Raw genomic sequence first — 12682 nt, forward strand, 5'->3', positions numbered from 1 at the left:
AAGGTTGGTTGTTCGATTCGGTCCGTCTTATCACAAAACGCTCAGAGATTGTTTGTCTGAATGGCGCTTGGCACCAAAACATGATACATGGTCTGGCTGGTTCGGAGAAGAATGTATAACTCTCTCCCTAAACTAACCAACCGGGCAAATACATTGCAATTATCTTCAATACTACGTTAAATCCTAGTTTATTTAAATGGTTTAATTAAATGGTGTCGTCGCAACCTCTGTAGAAGGGCTACTGCAGTGTTGCGTCCCTTGGGATTGTCGGACACTCAGTGGTTCGAGCCCCAGACTGACTTGACCGCCTGTGTGGTGTAGTGGTTAGAGCGTCCGCCCGGAGAGCGGAAGGTCGCGGGTTCGATCCCCGACTGCGTCATACCAAAAGATGTTAAAATATGGTACTTGTTGGTCCCTGCCTGGCGCTCGACATTAATGGGTACAACAAGGACTGGTCGGCTCGGAGTCAGTATAATGTGTCTGAGTGGGGTATTCATGCTTCACTGCGGAATGGTATCTCAATTGGCTAGCACTATAAAAATCTGGGCTAGTACAAGCAGCCACACATACACACGCATGCACGTCGTCATATGAGCGAAATATTCTCAAGCACGACCTTAAACCCAATTTCACCACCTTCACCCAGACTGACTGATTCAGCACCCTGCCCGTGCTTGGTTTAGCCAAAGTGATGAATGTCTAAGATCACATTTAACATTTTAGTACATCAAAACTGACAACAACCCGTCGGTTTAAGCTAGCTGAATACGTTCTGATTTCGACGATGTCGCGCATTCATCGATTGAGTACTCATCAGGGCGGAGCGTTGTCTAAGAAGTATTAGGACGTACAGTTTCATATACCGGAAGTAGAAGAGTGACGTCATCCTAGTATTTATCCGGCAATTGACAACAACGCTGAATTCATTTCCGTTTCTCGCAGTCAGCCGAGAACGTTAAAGAAATCATGGACAGTCAAGATACTATATATACTCTGGATAAATGTACATGTTCACTTTGTGTCTCGCCTTAGACCCGTTCCCATCACACAATGAAACCTATTTATACCGGACATTGCTAATCCGGACAGTCAACACGCGATTGTTACTAGTACCATTTGTTAAAGGATATAAAAATATCTTTCCATTACACAGTAGATTTCAATAGAGACGACTTTGTCCAGATTAACAGGGGTTCACTTTTCATCATCACGGATTCACATACACATGTCCTTCTTCAGATCAGCCGGATATGACAACCAGAAGCAACGTTAGATCATCCTATGGTACGACTCCATGTTTAATGTGTAGCCCAGGCTGAAAACAGTCTGTCACTATAGTGTCAGTTCTCAGTATAATCCCAAATAGAGTTAACATGGGTAACGTTTAAACCATCCACGATTCGCATGATAATGTAGGTTGTTTACCCCTTGTCATCATCCACGCTGCTTCCTCGGCTAGGAAGGACTTCAGTATGCGTCATGTCCTATTATGACAATGGATTACCTTACATACATGACGCTAGCTATTCTGCTCCTCTCGTCAGTATATGGAAAAGGTATGTACTGATTTGTTTATAATCTTCAAGTAATGACCACATGTACATCACGTACATCGATGTACCGTCAATATTGTTGGTATGATTGTTCTCAACTTCATTAATCGTCTTGTTAGCGTGATGCACAAGGGAGATCGTTCTATGGATAAACGTGTTTATCTTAATGAAGGCGTGGTAGATACTAGCACTCTTGAGCGATAATGTTTATTATTACTGTTAGTAATATGCCTTATATACTGTTGAGAGGCATTTTTAGAAGTTGGAGAGTCAGATAAGGACAAATTTTATGGATGAACAACGTCTTTATTCAGGTGATGCGACGTTTCGATACAGATCCTTGTATCGTTGTCAAGCAGGTATCAACGCGACATTTTGACTAATTCATGTATTCTTGCTTTAGTCAGCATCCATAAAGTTTGTCTTTATAATATGCCTTATCGCCGGTACATATGGACTTCTAGAACAGACACTGTCACGCTGTGACGTCGTCGCCTAAAAACAAAAAAATGTGACTAACTAAAGGAGGAATGCATGAAATAGTCAAAATGTCGCGTTATCTCATCAGCGATCGCGATTTGGTTCATTCTGGCAACATAAGGCAGACGTTTTGGAATGTGAAACATGTTACAAATTGATAAATATAGACAATAGAGTATTCTGTTGAAGGTTTCTGGGTGACTGAGAAAGATATTGGTTCAGATGTACTAGTGTCTGAGATGAACCAGACGCTGTCATGGGCGACGTCAGAATCTACATGCAGGAGACTTGGTGGTCATCTGTACGTTGAGGCATCGGGAGACACTGTGGGGAGTCTTGCTGGCAGACTGGAGGAAGATACACCCTATTGGGTCGGTGGCACGGTTGTCACACCGTCCTGGTACTGGGAGGGCACACAGGGTAGGTCAGGGTTGTCACACAGACCTGGTATTGGGAAGGCACACAGGGTAGGTCAGGGTTGTCATACAGACCTGGTATTGGGAAGGCACATAGGGTAGGTCAGGGTTGTCACACAGTCCTGGTATTGGGAAGGCACACAGGGTAGGTCAGGGTTGTCACACAGTCCTGGTATTGGGAGGGTACACAGGGTAGGTCAGGGTTGTCACACAGTCCTGGTATTGGGAGGTCACACAGGGTAGTATTGGGAAGGTCAGGGTTGTCACCCAGTCCTGGTATTGGGAGGGTACACAGGGTAGGTCAGGGTTGTCACAGTCCTGGTATTGGGAAGGCACAGTCACACCAGTCCTGGTATTGGGAGGGTACACAGGGTAGAGTCAGGGTTGTCACACAGTCCTGGTATTGGAAGGGTCACACCCAGTCCTGGTGGGAGCTGTCACACAGGAGTGGGAGGGTACACAAGGGTAGGTCAGGGTTGTCACACAGTCCTGGTATTGGGAGGGCACACAGGGTAGGTCAGGGTTGTCACACAGGGTAGGGTGTGTCACAGGGTGGGAGGTCAGGGTTGTCACCCAGTCCTGGTATTGGGAAGGCACACAGGGTAGGTCAGGGTTGTCACACAGTCACCTGGTAGGGTTGTCACACAGGATTGGGAGGCACACAGGGTAGGTCAGGGTTGTCACACAGTCCTGGTACTGGGAGGGTACAGAGGGGTAGGTCAGGGTTGTCACCCAGTCCTGGTACTGGGAGGGGCACACACAGGGTAGGTCAGTCCTGGTTGCACACAGGGTCAGGGTTGTCACTGGTAGGGTACACAGGGGTTGTCACACAGTCAGGTATTGGGAGGTACACAGGGTCACATAGTCCTGGTACTGGGAGGGTACACAGGGGTTGTCACACAGTCAGGGTTGTCACAGTCCTGGTATACAGTCCTGGTATTGGGAGGGAGGGTACAGAGAGAAGGTACACAGGGTCAGGGTTGTCACACAGTCCTGGTACTGGGAGGGTACACAGGGTAGGTCAGGGTTGTCACACAGTCCTGGTACTGGGAGGAGGAGGGTACACAGGGTAGGTCAGGGTTGTCACATAGTCCTGGTGGGAGGGTACACAGGGTAGGTCAGAGTTGTCACACAGTCCTACTGGGACAGGGTCAGGGTTGTCACACAGTCCTGGTACTGGGAGGGTACACAGGGCAGGTCAGAGTTCTCACAGTGTCCTGGTACTGGGAGGGTACAGAGGGTAGGTCAGGGTTGTCACAGTGTCCTGGTACTGGGAGGGTACACAGGGTAGGTCAGGGTTGTCACAGTGTCCTGGTACTGGGAGGGTACACAGGGTAGGTCAGGGTCGTCACAGTGTCCTGGTACTGCGAGGGTACACAGGGTAGGTCAGGGTTGTCACACAATCCCGATACTGGGAGGGCACACAGGGTAGGTCAGGGTTGTCACACAATCCCGATACTGGGAGGGTACACAGGGTAGGTGTTGTGAAACATCAAAGTATATGGTGGCAAGTCGGGGTGTCACACGGTCCTGTCACAGGAAGAAATATTTAGAATGTGTTTTTGTTATTAGTCTTTGCTGACAAATACGATCTCTTCCGAGCAGTATTGAAACTATTCCTCTCAAAGCCTGACAGTGTTGTTATATCCAGCATATTCTATATTCCGACCAGATCGTCTGTACCCTTACATAGGCTACATCTCCTCATCCAACATCAGGAAGATCAGAACCACACACTATGAAGACAACCAGGCCTTCACCTGCTTCACCTTCTGCAACTCGATGTATGTTGCACTCAAGGTAACAGTGAGCGCCAGCTTCTCGAACCCGTATAATAGGAACTAAAAAAATGATACTCTCTGTGGGTATTTTTTTCAGTATTTTTAATTTAAATTTAGACCTAAAACTCATTAGGGACTTACATTTCTGTTAGAGACGGGTTATAGTTTCACTGTTTCAATATATGTTTTTTGTCTGAAGAAAAGAGGGGCGATATGAAGATTGTAATCATTGTCTGGACATCTGGCAATGTCTCGCGAAGATGTCACAACTTGAACCAGTAGTATTGTTCACAGGATGTTTTTAAGAACGTCTTGAAACAAAACTTCGAACTTTCCGCAAATTGTACCAAATGGTTCTTCTCTTTTATGTATCATATCAATTGCCTAGTGTTCCGTATTACCACAAATGCTATTTTTATATCAACGGCCTGTGCAGTTTATGTTTTAGCTTCAGTCATTGTTTCTCTTCTTTACAGGACACTGAATGTGTTTGTCTGAGAGACGACCCAACGCCTGTGGACAGCAGCATATCGAGCTTACTCTGCCCGGGCAACATAGAGGAGAGATGTGGGGACCCTGACGGATACTCTGTATATAGTGATAGTATGTTTCAGGCTACAGGAACCAATAGGAGTGAATGCTGTTTCAAGTCACATAGAGCAATAAGGAGTGAATGTTGTTTCAAGTCACATAGAGCAATAAGGAGTGAATGCTGTTTCAAGTCACATAGAGCAATAAGGTGTGAATGTTGTTTCAAGTCACATAGAGCAATACGGAGCGAATGTTGTTTCAAGTCACATAGAGCAATAAGGTGTGAATGTTGTTTCAAGTCACACAGAACAATAAGGAATGAATGCTGTTTCAAGTCACATAGCGCAATAAGGAGTGAATGTTGTTTCAAGTCACATAGAGCAATAAGGAGTGAATGTTGTTTCAAGTCACATAGAGCAATAAGGAGTGAATGTTGTTTCAAGTCACAAAGAACAATAAGAAGTGAATGCTGTTTCAAGTCACAAAGAACAATAAGGAGTGAATGCTGTTTCAAGTCACATAGAGCAATTAGAAGTGAATGCTGTTTCAAGTCACATAGAGCAATAAGGAGCGAATGATGTTTCAAGTCACATAGAGCAATAAGGCGTGTATGTTATTTGAAGTCACACAGAACAATAAGGAATGAATGCTGTTTCAAGTCACATAGCGCAATAAGGAGTGAATGTTGTTTCAAGTCACATAGAATAATAAGGAGTGAATGTTGTTTCAAGTCACATAGAGCAATAAGGTGTGAATGTTGTTTCAAGTCACATAGAACAATAAGGAGTGAATGTTGTTTCAAGTTACATAGAGCAATAAGGAGTGAATGCTGTTTCAAGTCACATAGAGCAATAAGGAGTGAACGCTGTTTCAAGTCACATAGAGCAATGAGGAGTGAACGCTGTTTCAAGTCACATAGAGCAATAAGGATTGAAATTTTGTCTTAAGTCACATAGAGCAATAAGGTGTGAATGTTGTTTCAAGTCATATGCGGTGATAAGGAGTGAATGTTGTTTCAAGTCACATAGAGCAATAAGGAGTGAATGTTGTTTCAAGTCACATTGAGCAATAAGGAGTGAATGTTGTTTCAAGTCACATAGAGCAATAAGGAGTGAATGCTGTTTCAAGTCACATAGAGCAATAAGGAGTGAATGTTGTTTCAAGTCACATAGAGCAATAAGGTGTGAATGTTGTTTCAAGTCACATAGAGCAATAAGGAGTGAATGTTGTTTCAAGTCACATAGAGCAATAAGGAGTGAATATTGTTTCAAGTCACATAGAGCAATACGGCGTGAATGTTGTTTCAAGTCACATAGAGCAATAAGGAGTGAATGTTGTTTCAAGTCACATAGAGCAATAAGGTGTGAATGTTGTTTCAAGTCACATAGAGCAATGAGGTGTGAATGTTGTTTCAAGTCACATAGAGCAATAAGGAGTGAATGTTGTTTCAAGTCACATGCAGCAATAAGGAGTGAATGCTGTTTCAAATCACATGGAGCAATAAGGAGTGAATGATGTTTCAAGTCACATAGAACAATAAGGAGTGAATGTTGTTTCAAGTCACATAGAACAATAAGGAGTGAATGCTGTTTTAAGTCACATAGAGCAATAAGGAGTGAATGTTGTTTCAAGTCACATAGAGCAATACGGCGTGAATGTTGTTTCAAGTCACATAGAGCAATAAGGTGTGAAAGCTGTTTCAAGTCACATGCAGTGATAATGAGTAAATGTTGTTTCAAGTCACATAGAGCAATAAGGAGTGAATGTTGTTTCAAGTCACATAGAACAATAAGTAGTGAATGTTGTTTCAAGTCACATAGAGCAATAAGGAGTGAATGTTGTTTCAGTCACATAGAACAATAAGGAGTGATGTTGTTTCAAGTCACATAGAGCAATAAGAAGTGAATGTTGTTTCAAGTCACATAGAGCAATAAGGAGTGAATGCTGTTTCAAGTTACATGTAGTTATAAGGAGAGAATGCTGTTGCAAGTCACATGCAGTGATAAGGAGTTAATGTTGTTTCAAGTCACATAGAGCAGGACAATTTGACCAAAATTATTATTTTTGGAAATGATGCAACCCCTTCACTAAATTTGGAATTATGTAAGATATCAAATGTGCTGTTTTAGAGCTATCACAGTTGGAAAAATTCCGTCAGGCCAGACAAAACGATTTCCGGTACGTTTGGGGACTCCTGGAGATCAATGGCGGCTCCCAACCCTTGCGTATAGCCACAACGGACAGTCAGACTGACACCTGGATGGCATTGTGTGGCTCCACGTCGCAGGATGTCAGTGGTAAGATGTCTGAATAAACTAAAGAAATTATAATCAATAAACATAATCTTATATTTCAAGCCCCGTCTGAAATTAACAGTCACTGATGGTTTGTGGGCTCTTACAATCATTTTAGAGGCTCTGGTCGATAGACGTCATGAACTGGACATGACTTCCACTGGTTGGTGCGTAGATGGGGTCGTGTAGAGGGGTTTTCATTGAAAGAGTTCGATTCCCCACAATGTATGACGCCCATTTCTGGTGTCCCCCCGCCGTATTATTGCTAAAAGCAGCCAAACACACACACACACCCAAAAACAACAACAAACAAAAAAACACACACGAAAACAACAACAAAACCAGCAAACAAAACAACAAAACAAAACAAAACAAACATTAAAGCAAACAAAAAAACACACAAGAAAACAAAAAACAACAACCAACAGTTAAACAAACAAAAACAAAACAAAAAACCCAACTAACTCACTCACTCACTCCACGTGTATTTCTGTTATACTTGGGCGTGTTAGCAGGACATACAGGGGAAGGACGGGAGTAAATCGGGGTTGAACGTCACGTTATTAACGATTACGAGTATGTTGCTGACAAGATCTATCTGCATTTGTTTAATGCATTTGTGCAGGATATAGATATAGCTTATGGTATGGGGTTCAGGTAGTATATACATGGTTAGGCAATGCAAGAACACTTACCACTTTGATTTACATCAGTGCCTATGGATGCAATTATCGCCCCATCTACACGCCAACAAGCAAGAGAAACGTGTAAAGGGGAACTTCTTCAAGTGCGAGGGAGAAGGAATTCCCTTCAAGCAGGTCGCTATTGGATAGGACTTCGGAGAAGCTTTTCCTGGATATGGATCACAGGTAAAGTTTAATGTCTTTTAGCTGTTTTCAGTGTCGATCAAGAGGACCTTGTTTAAAACCCCACTTTGAAAAGTATCTCAGTTATATCACTGATTTGTAAAATATCGAATGGTCGCGAACGCTTTCACAGGAGTCCAAGAACGTGGGTATGATGCTGACTTACATTGATCATCATCGCTGAGGATCCTGGCACAACGAAGGGAAGCAACTCATCAAACCATATCGATTGTTTTTACACCAATGGTTCACACATGTCCCCGTCAATGCATTTCCTTCTATCAATTACTTTTACAAGCATAAAACCTTGAATAGTTGCGAAGGATGCGTGGACAATCTGTTTTAATGAAGTTTTTAACGCTGCACATTGAACAACAAATAGAATAATGGTTTAGAACGTAAGGTTTTGAATACATTCAGAATAGACGAGAAACGAGAAATAAAATACCCAATCGCTTTTTAAAATTTTATTTTATACATGTATTTGAATTTATTTGACAACAGGCTGTTTTCATTCTTGGCGAATAATTAGAAACAAGAGCAACAATAAATTATTCAAAGAGTCATCCAAACTGTGAACTTCTATGTCCATTAGCTGCCGACGGAATTGGATCCCATGAAGGTAGAATGTTTAGATTGACTTAGAGTATGGTGTTATTCATCTAGTATAGAAACAAGTGAAGAAACACGAAACATACGTTGATGTGAGTTAGGTAAGACTTCTATTAATCTGACGTGAAAGGTTTGTTTCAGTTGGTATTAAGCTTGAAATGCACACTACTTAGAGATCAAACGTTCTGTACATCAACTATCAAATAGAAATGTGGTATGCTCTGTCCGAGCATTACTAAACCGTCTCAGGTCAACATTGTTCATGTTAGGGTCCAATTACTTTTAGAAAACGATTCAGAGCTACATTCTTAATGATTAATCGAGTTTGTTGTGCATTTCCCCAAGTATATTCAATTAAATATATACTCATGCCAATAATGATTGTCACCCCTTTCAATTTTTTTAATTGGAGTGGGGGTGTGGGGTGGGTGTGTGAGGGTGTGTGGGGTTGGGGTGGGGAGGGGGGTGACAACCATTATTGGCATGAGTATATATCAACAGTGTCTCAATCCACATAAAAGGGGTGGTAGGGTAGCCTTGTGGTTAAAGCGTACGCTCGTCATGGCGAAGGCCCGGGTTCGATTCCCCCGTACAATGTGTGAAGCCCATTTCTGATTTCCCCCGCCGTGATATTGCTGGCATATTGTTAAAATTGTAAACACCAGCCCACTCCCATACCTACCAGGGATAGTTTGGTAGCTCAGTGGTCAAATCGTTTGCTCTCGTTACCCTGAAAGCCGGGCTCGAGTACCAACATCGGTACAATGTGTAAAGTCCGCTTTTGATGCCCTGTCGTAGGATTTTTCTGGGATATTAGTACAAGCGGCCTAAAACTGAATTCACCCACTATACTTGCAGGTAAAGCGGTGACACAGGGTATTACGAACGCTTCACTACCCTACCGTTGTCTGTCGGTGAGGAAACGAGGAAGTTCAGTTCGTGTCGAGAATCAAGACTGTTCCAAGCCATTGAGATACATATGTTTAACAGGTATGGTAACAATGAACCCTTTATCACTGAGCAAGTTCAGATTTAACCTCGCAGCGACACCACCTGTCATGTAACGACAAACCAATGAAAAGCAACAAACACTATACACATGGAAAAAAGAATCGCAACACCCCATATTTTTCACAGAATCCATCAATCTGTTACCATTAACCGTAGCCAGGAACGTATTCAAACTTCAATTTAACGTACATTTTGGACCCTCAAGAAATAATTAAATGACAACTATATACGTAGAAGGAACGAAAACAAAAACGAAATGTGAGTAATTCAGAGAAACAAACAGGACATGAAATGACGTCGAATGACGTTAACAAGTACGGATATTTTCAAGATTCTGGTGTACAATCCTAAACATATTACATCAGTATCAAGGAATAATAGACGACATTGTCAATATCTGATGTAACCCAGCTATCATTTACAGTCTAAATGGTTCCCAGGAACTGAGAACAGTTGGTTGGAGTATGCGTATGGCGCTATTCATCAAGGAAACAGCTAAGGAAACAGCGAAACATACGTCGTGGTTGTTTTGTTTTGTATACACCTGGGATTTCGATCTGTTTAAAATCCTAGCTCTCTGCTTCCCCTGTTTTTTGCAGACACCAATAGTCCCGGGAGTCCCGAGGGTGAGGGTTTTGGCTGGGCACTACCCACAGGGGTGGCTGGGGCTGCAGCGGCTCTCATCATCATAATCGCCGCCACGGCTGGATGTTGCAGACGGTAGGTTTTCAGCTTCCAGGGAAATTATATTATGTGTACAATAATTGCTATGCTTTCGTCTTGTTCTTGTTTTGTACTTCTGTGTCTTCTTCTCCTTTGCTTTTTAATTATTGTCGTTGGGCGATGGGGTAGCCTAGTGGTTAAAGCGTTCGCTCGTCACGCTGAGGACCAGGGTTCGATTCCCCACATGGGTACAATGTCTGAAGCCCATTTCTGGTGTCCCCCGCCGTGATATTGCTGGAATATGCTAAAAGCGGCGTAAAACTAAGCTCACTCACTCACTCCTATTGTTGTCTTCTGTGTTTTCGTTTTTCAGTTTACTTTGTTTACTCCTCTAGGTTTCCTGTACTCTTTCTCTATTTGTCTTCTATTTTTCCATTGTGTTTTTCAGCTTCGTTGTTTCTCTGTTGATTTCATGTATTCTTCCTTTTTACGTTTCTTGTACATTTTCTTCTCTTCCCTCTTCCTGAGTCAAGTTTTGCCCTGATCATAATTCATGGCATTGGCCAAGGGTTTCAGCACAGTGATGGACGTTTGAGACATTCTCCCTTTAGGGAATTACTCAACTTAAACTGACTCTCCGTTATATGACTGAAAAGTAGAACTGACCAAAATCATGTGATTGGTTACATAGGTTAAATCCGAATACCTAGAGTAATTGGAAACAAACAATGTAGTCATCTGAAACCCATATTTCAATCAGGTGAAGCAGCTTTATTTGCTTGAATTTATTTCATTCTAGGTTATCATCGTGTCAGACTTCGATGTGTTTGTTAAGTATAAGTAATACAACATAAATATAACATTTGGCTTTTGTTGTTAAATAACATGTTTGTGTTGTGTCATGATACAAATGGTTTTGCACTCGTTCGTGAAAGTGTCAATTTTGTCAGGTCGCTCGATGAGATACTCCTGTTATTTGAAACATATTGCCAAATACCAGTATCCTATATTTGTTAATATTTGAACTTCTTAGATGATCATCAACATCCATGAACATTTTTCAGCAGACTGAAAAGCAAGAGGGTCACAAAAGTGAAGCATGAGAAGGCAAGAGTAGATGTGAAACGTCTCAGACGAGAGTCTACTGACGTGGAGTATTCTGAAGTGAGAGATTCTACCACGATTCCTGCATCCCCTGACTCTTTTGCTGCAGAAGAGGATGCGTACCAGATCCCCTACAACGCGGAGTTAGGTATTGGTGGGCGTGGCCAGCCCAGCAGCCAGGCTATATATAGCCATGCAGCACAGCTGGGCGGAGCTGGAGCCACAGACTACGATGTTACAGGTAACAGAGGCAACTCGACACGCCCACTCGATGATTATGATCACATTGGATCACATGCAGATCAAAGTGAGTCGCAAACTGCCGCATATGATACCCCGAGGTCCACGAGGAAGTGTGTTGATGTTGCAGAGGTTGAAGTCGTCAACGATGAAGGTGGCTATCGAAGCACAGACACAACCTGTTTTCCTGTTCAAGTCAGCTACAGTGAGCGCGAGAACACCGGTCTACAGTACGATACACCTCGGCGTGGTAGCCCTTTAAGTGTTGCCCACGGGGTTGATGCTAACGTTGGGGGTGGGGACAGAGGGGTTAATGTCCCTGCGTATGACGTCCCGAGGAGTGACAGGGTCGGGCATGTCATACAGTTGTGAAGAATTCCAGGGAAATCAGTAAAGTGCCGGAAGTGTTCGTAAAATCGTAACCAGCAGCTGACCACAAAACGATCTTAGCACTGTGACGACTACAGGACAATGTTGAGTGAGTGTGTATAGTTTAACGCCGCTTTTAGCAATATTACAGCAATATCACGGCAGGGGAAACTGTAACGGACTTCACACACTGTACCCATGTGGGGAAAAAAATCGAACTCGGGTTACGAGCGAACGCTGTAACCACTAGACTACACCACCTCCCCCGTGACAATGCTGAAGCGATTTACGATCACGTTAGTACTAAGACAGCTTTATCGAACGTCACTCCGAAACATACATTTCAGTTCGTCCTGCTTTCTTGAGTATGTCATGTACAGATCAGTGGACGTAGCAAAATAATATTTATTGTTAAGTTAAATAAACTGATTACAGTAAACACTTGGAAATTTGATTTGACCCCAAAATATACGTGAATAAATTGGTACTAGGTATAAAAAATTGCGAAGAAACTGCAAAAGTATGAAACAGTGAAAACGTGACTCATCTTCGTCGAATAACTAGTTCTCGTTTGTTTCCTGTTAATATACCTTCAAACATGGTTGTATACTTTCTGTTTTTTCGCAGTATATATTCTGTACATCATTAAAGTAATACTCAGTGAAGTCTTAGTATCTGTTTTGTCGCACGTTGTGTCACCATGCAATGTCATCCTTGTACTGCAAGACTTGTATCCCTTGCTGTGTGTCTCCAGTACACTTA

General features: G+C 42.7%; 1 protein-coding gene across 3 annotated transcripts; it reads left to right on the forward strand.

Annotated features, from left to right (window-relative positions):
* The first annotated feature begins 1288 nt into the window (after window positions 1–1288).
* On the forward strand, window positions 1289–12585 carry LOC124259624. 3 transcript variants are annotated; one of them, XM_046693792.1, is made up of 9 exons: window positions 1289–1556; window positions 2208–2453; window positions 4122–4249; window positions 4707–4833; window positions 6891–7058; window positions 7769–7924; window positions 9392–9523; window positions 10144–10264; window positions 11272–12585. In XM_046693792.1, the coding sequence occupies exons 1-9, from the start codon at window positions 1490–1492 to the stop codon at window positions 11921–11923; spliced, it is 1797 nt and encodes a 598-aa protein (XP_046549748.1). In that variant the 5' UTR covers window positions 1289–1489; the 3' UTR covers window positions 11924–12585. The 3 variants fall into 3 exon arrangements, with proteins under 3 accessions (XP_046549748.1, XP_046549750.1, XP_046549751.1); XM_046693794.1 differs by having other exon boundaries at window positions 11275–12585; XM_046693795.1 differs by having other exon boundaries at window positions 2223–2453.
* The last annotated feature ends 97 nt before the right edge of the window (window positions 12586–12682 follow it).

This window comes from Haliotis rubra, unplaced genomic scaffold (genome assembly GCF_003918875.1).
Source record: "Haliotis rubra isolate DU_JTF1 unplaced genomic scaffold, ASM391887v1 Scf73, whole genome shotgun sequence".
Classification (NCBI taxonomy): domain Eukaryota; kingdom Metazoa; phylum Mollusca; class Gastropoda; order Lepetellida; family Haliotidae; genus Haliotis; species Haliotis rubra.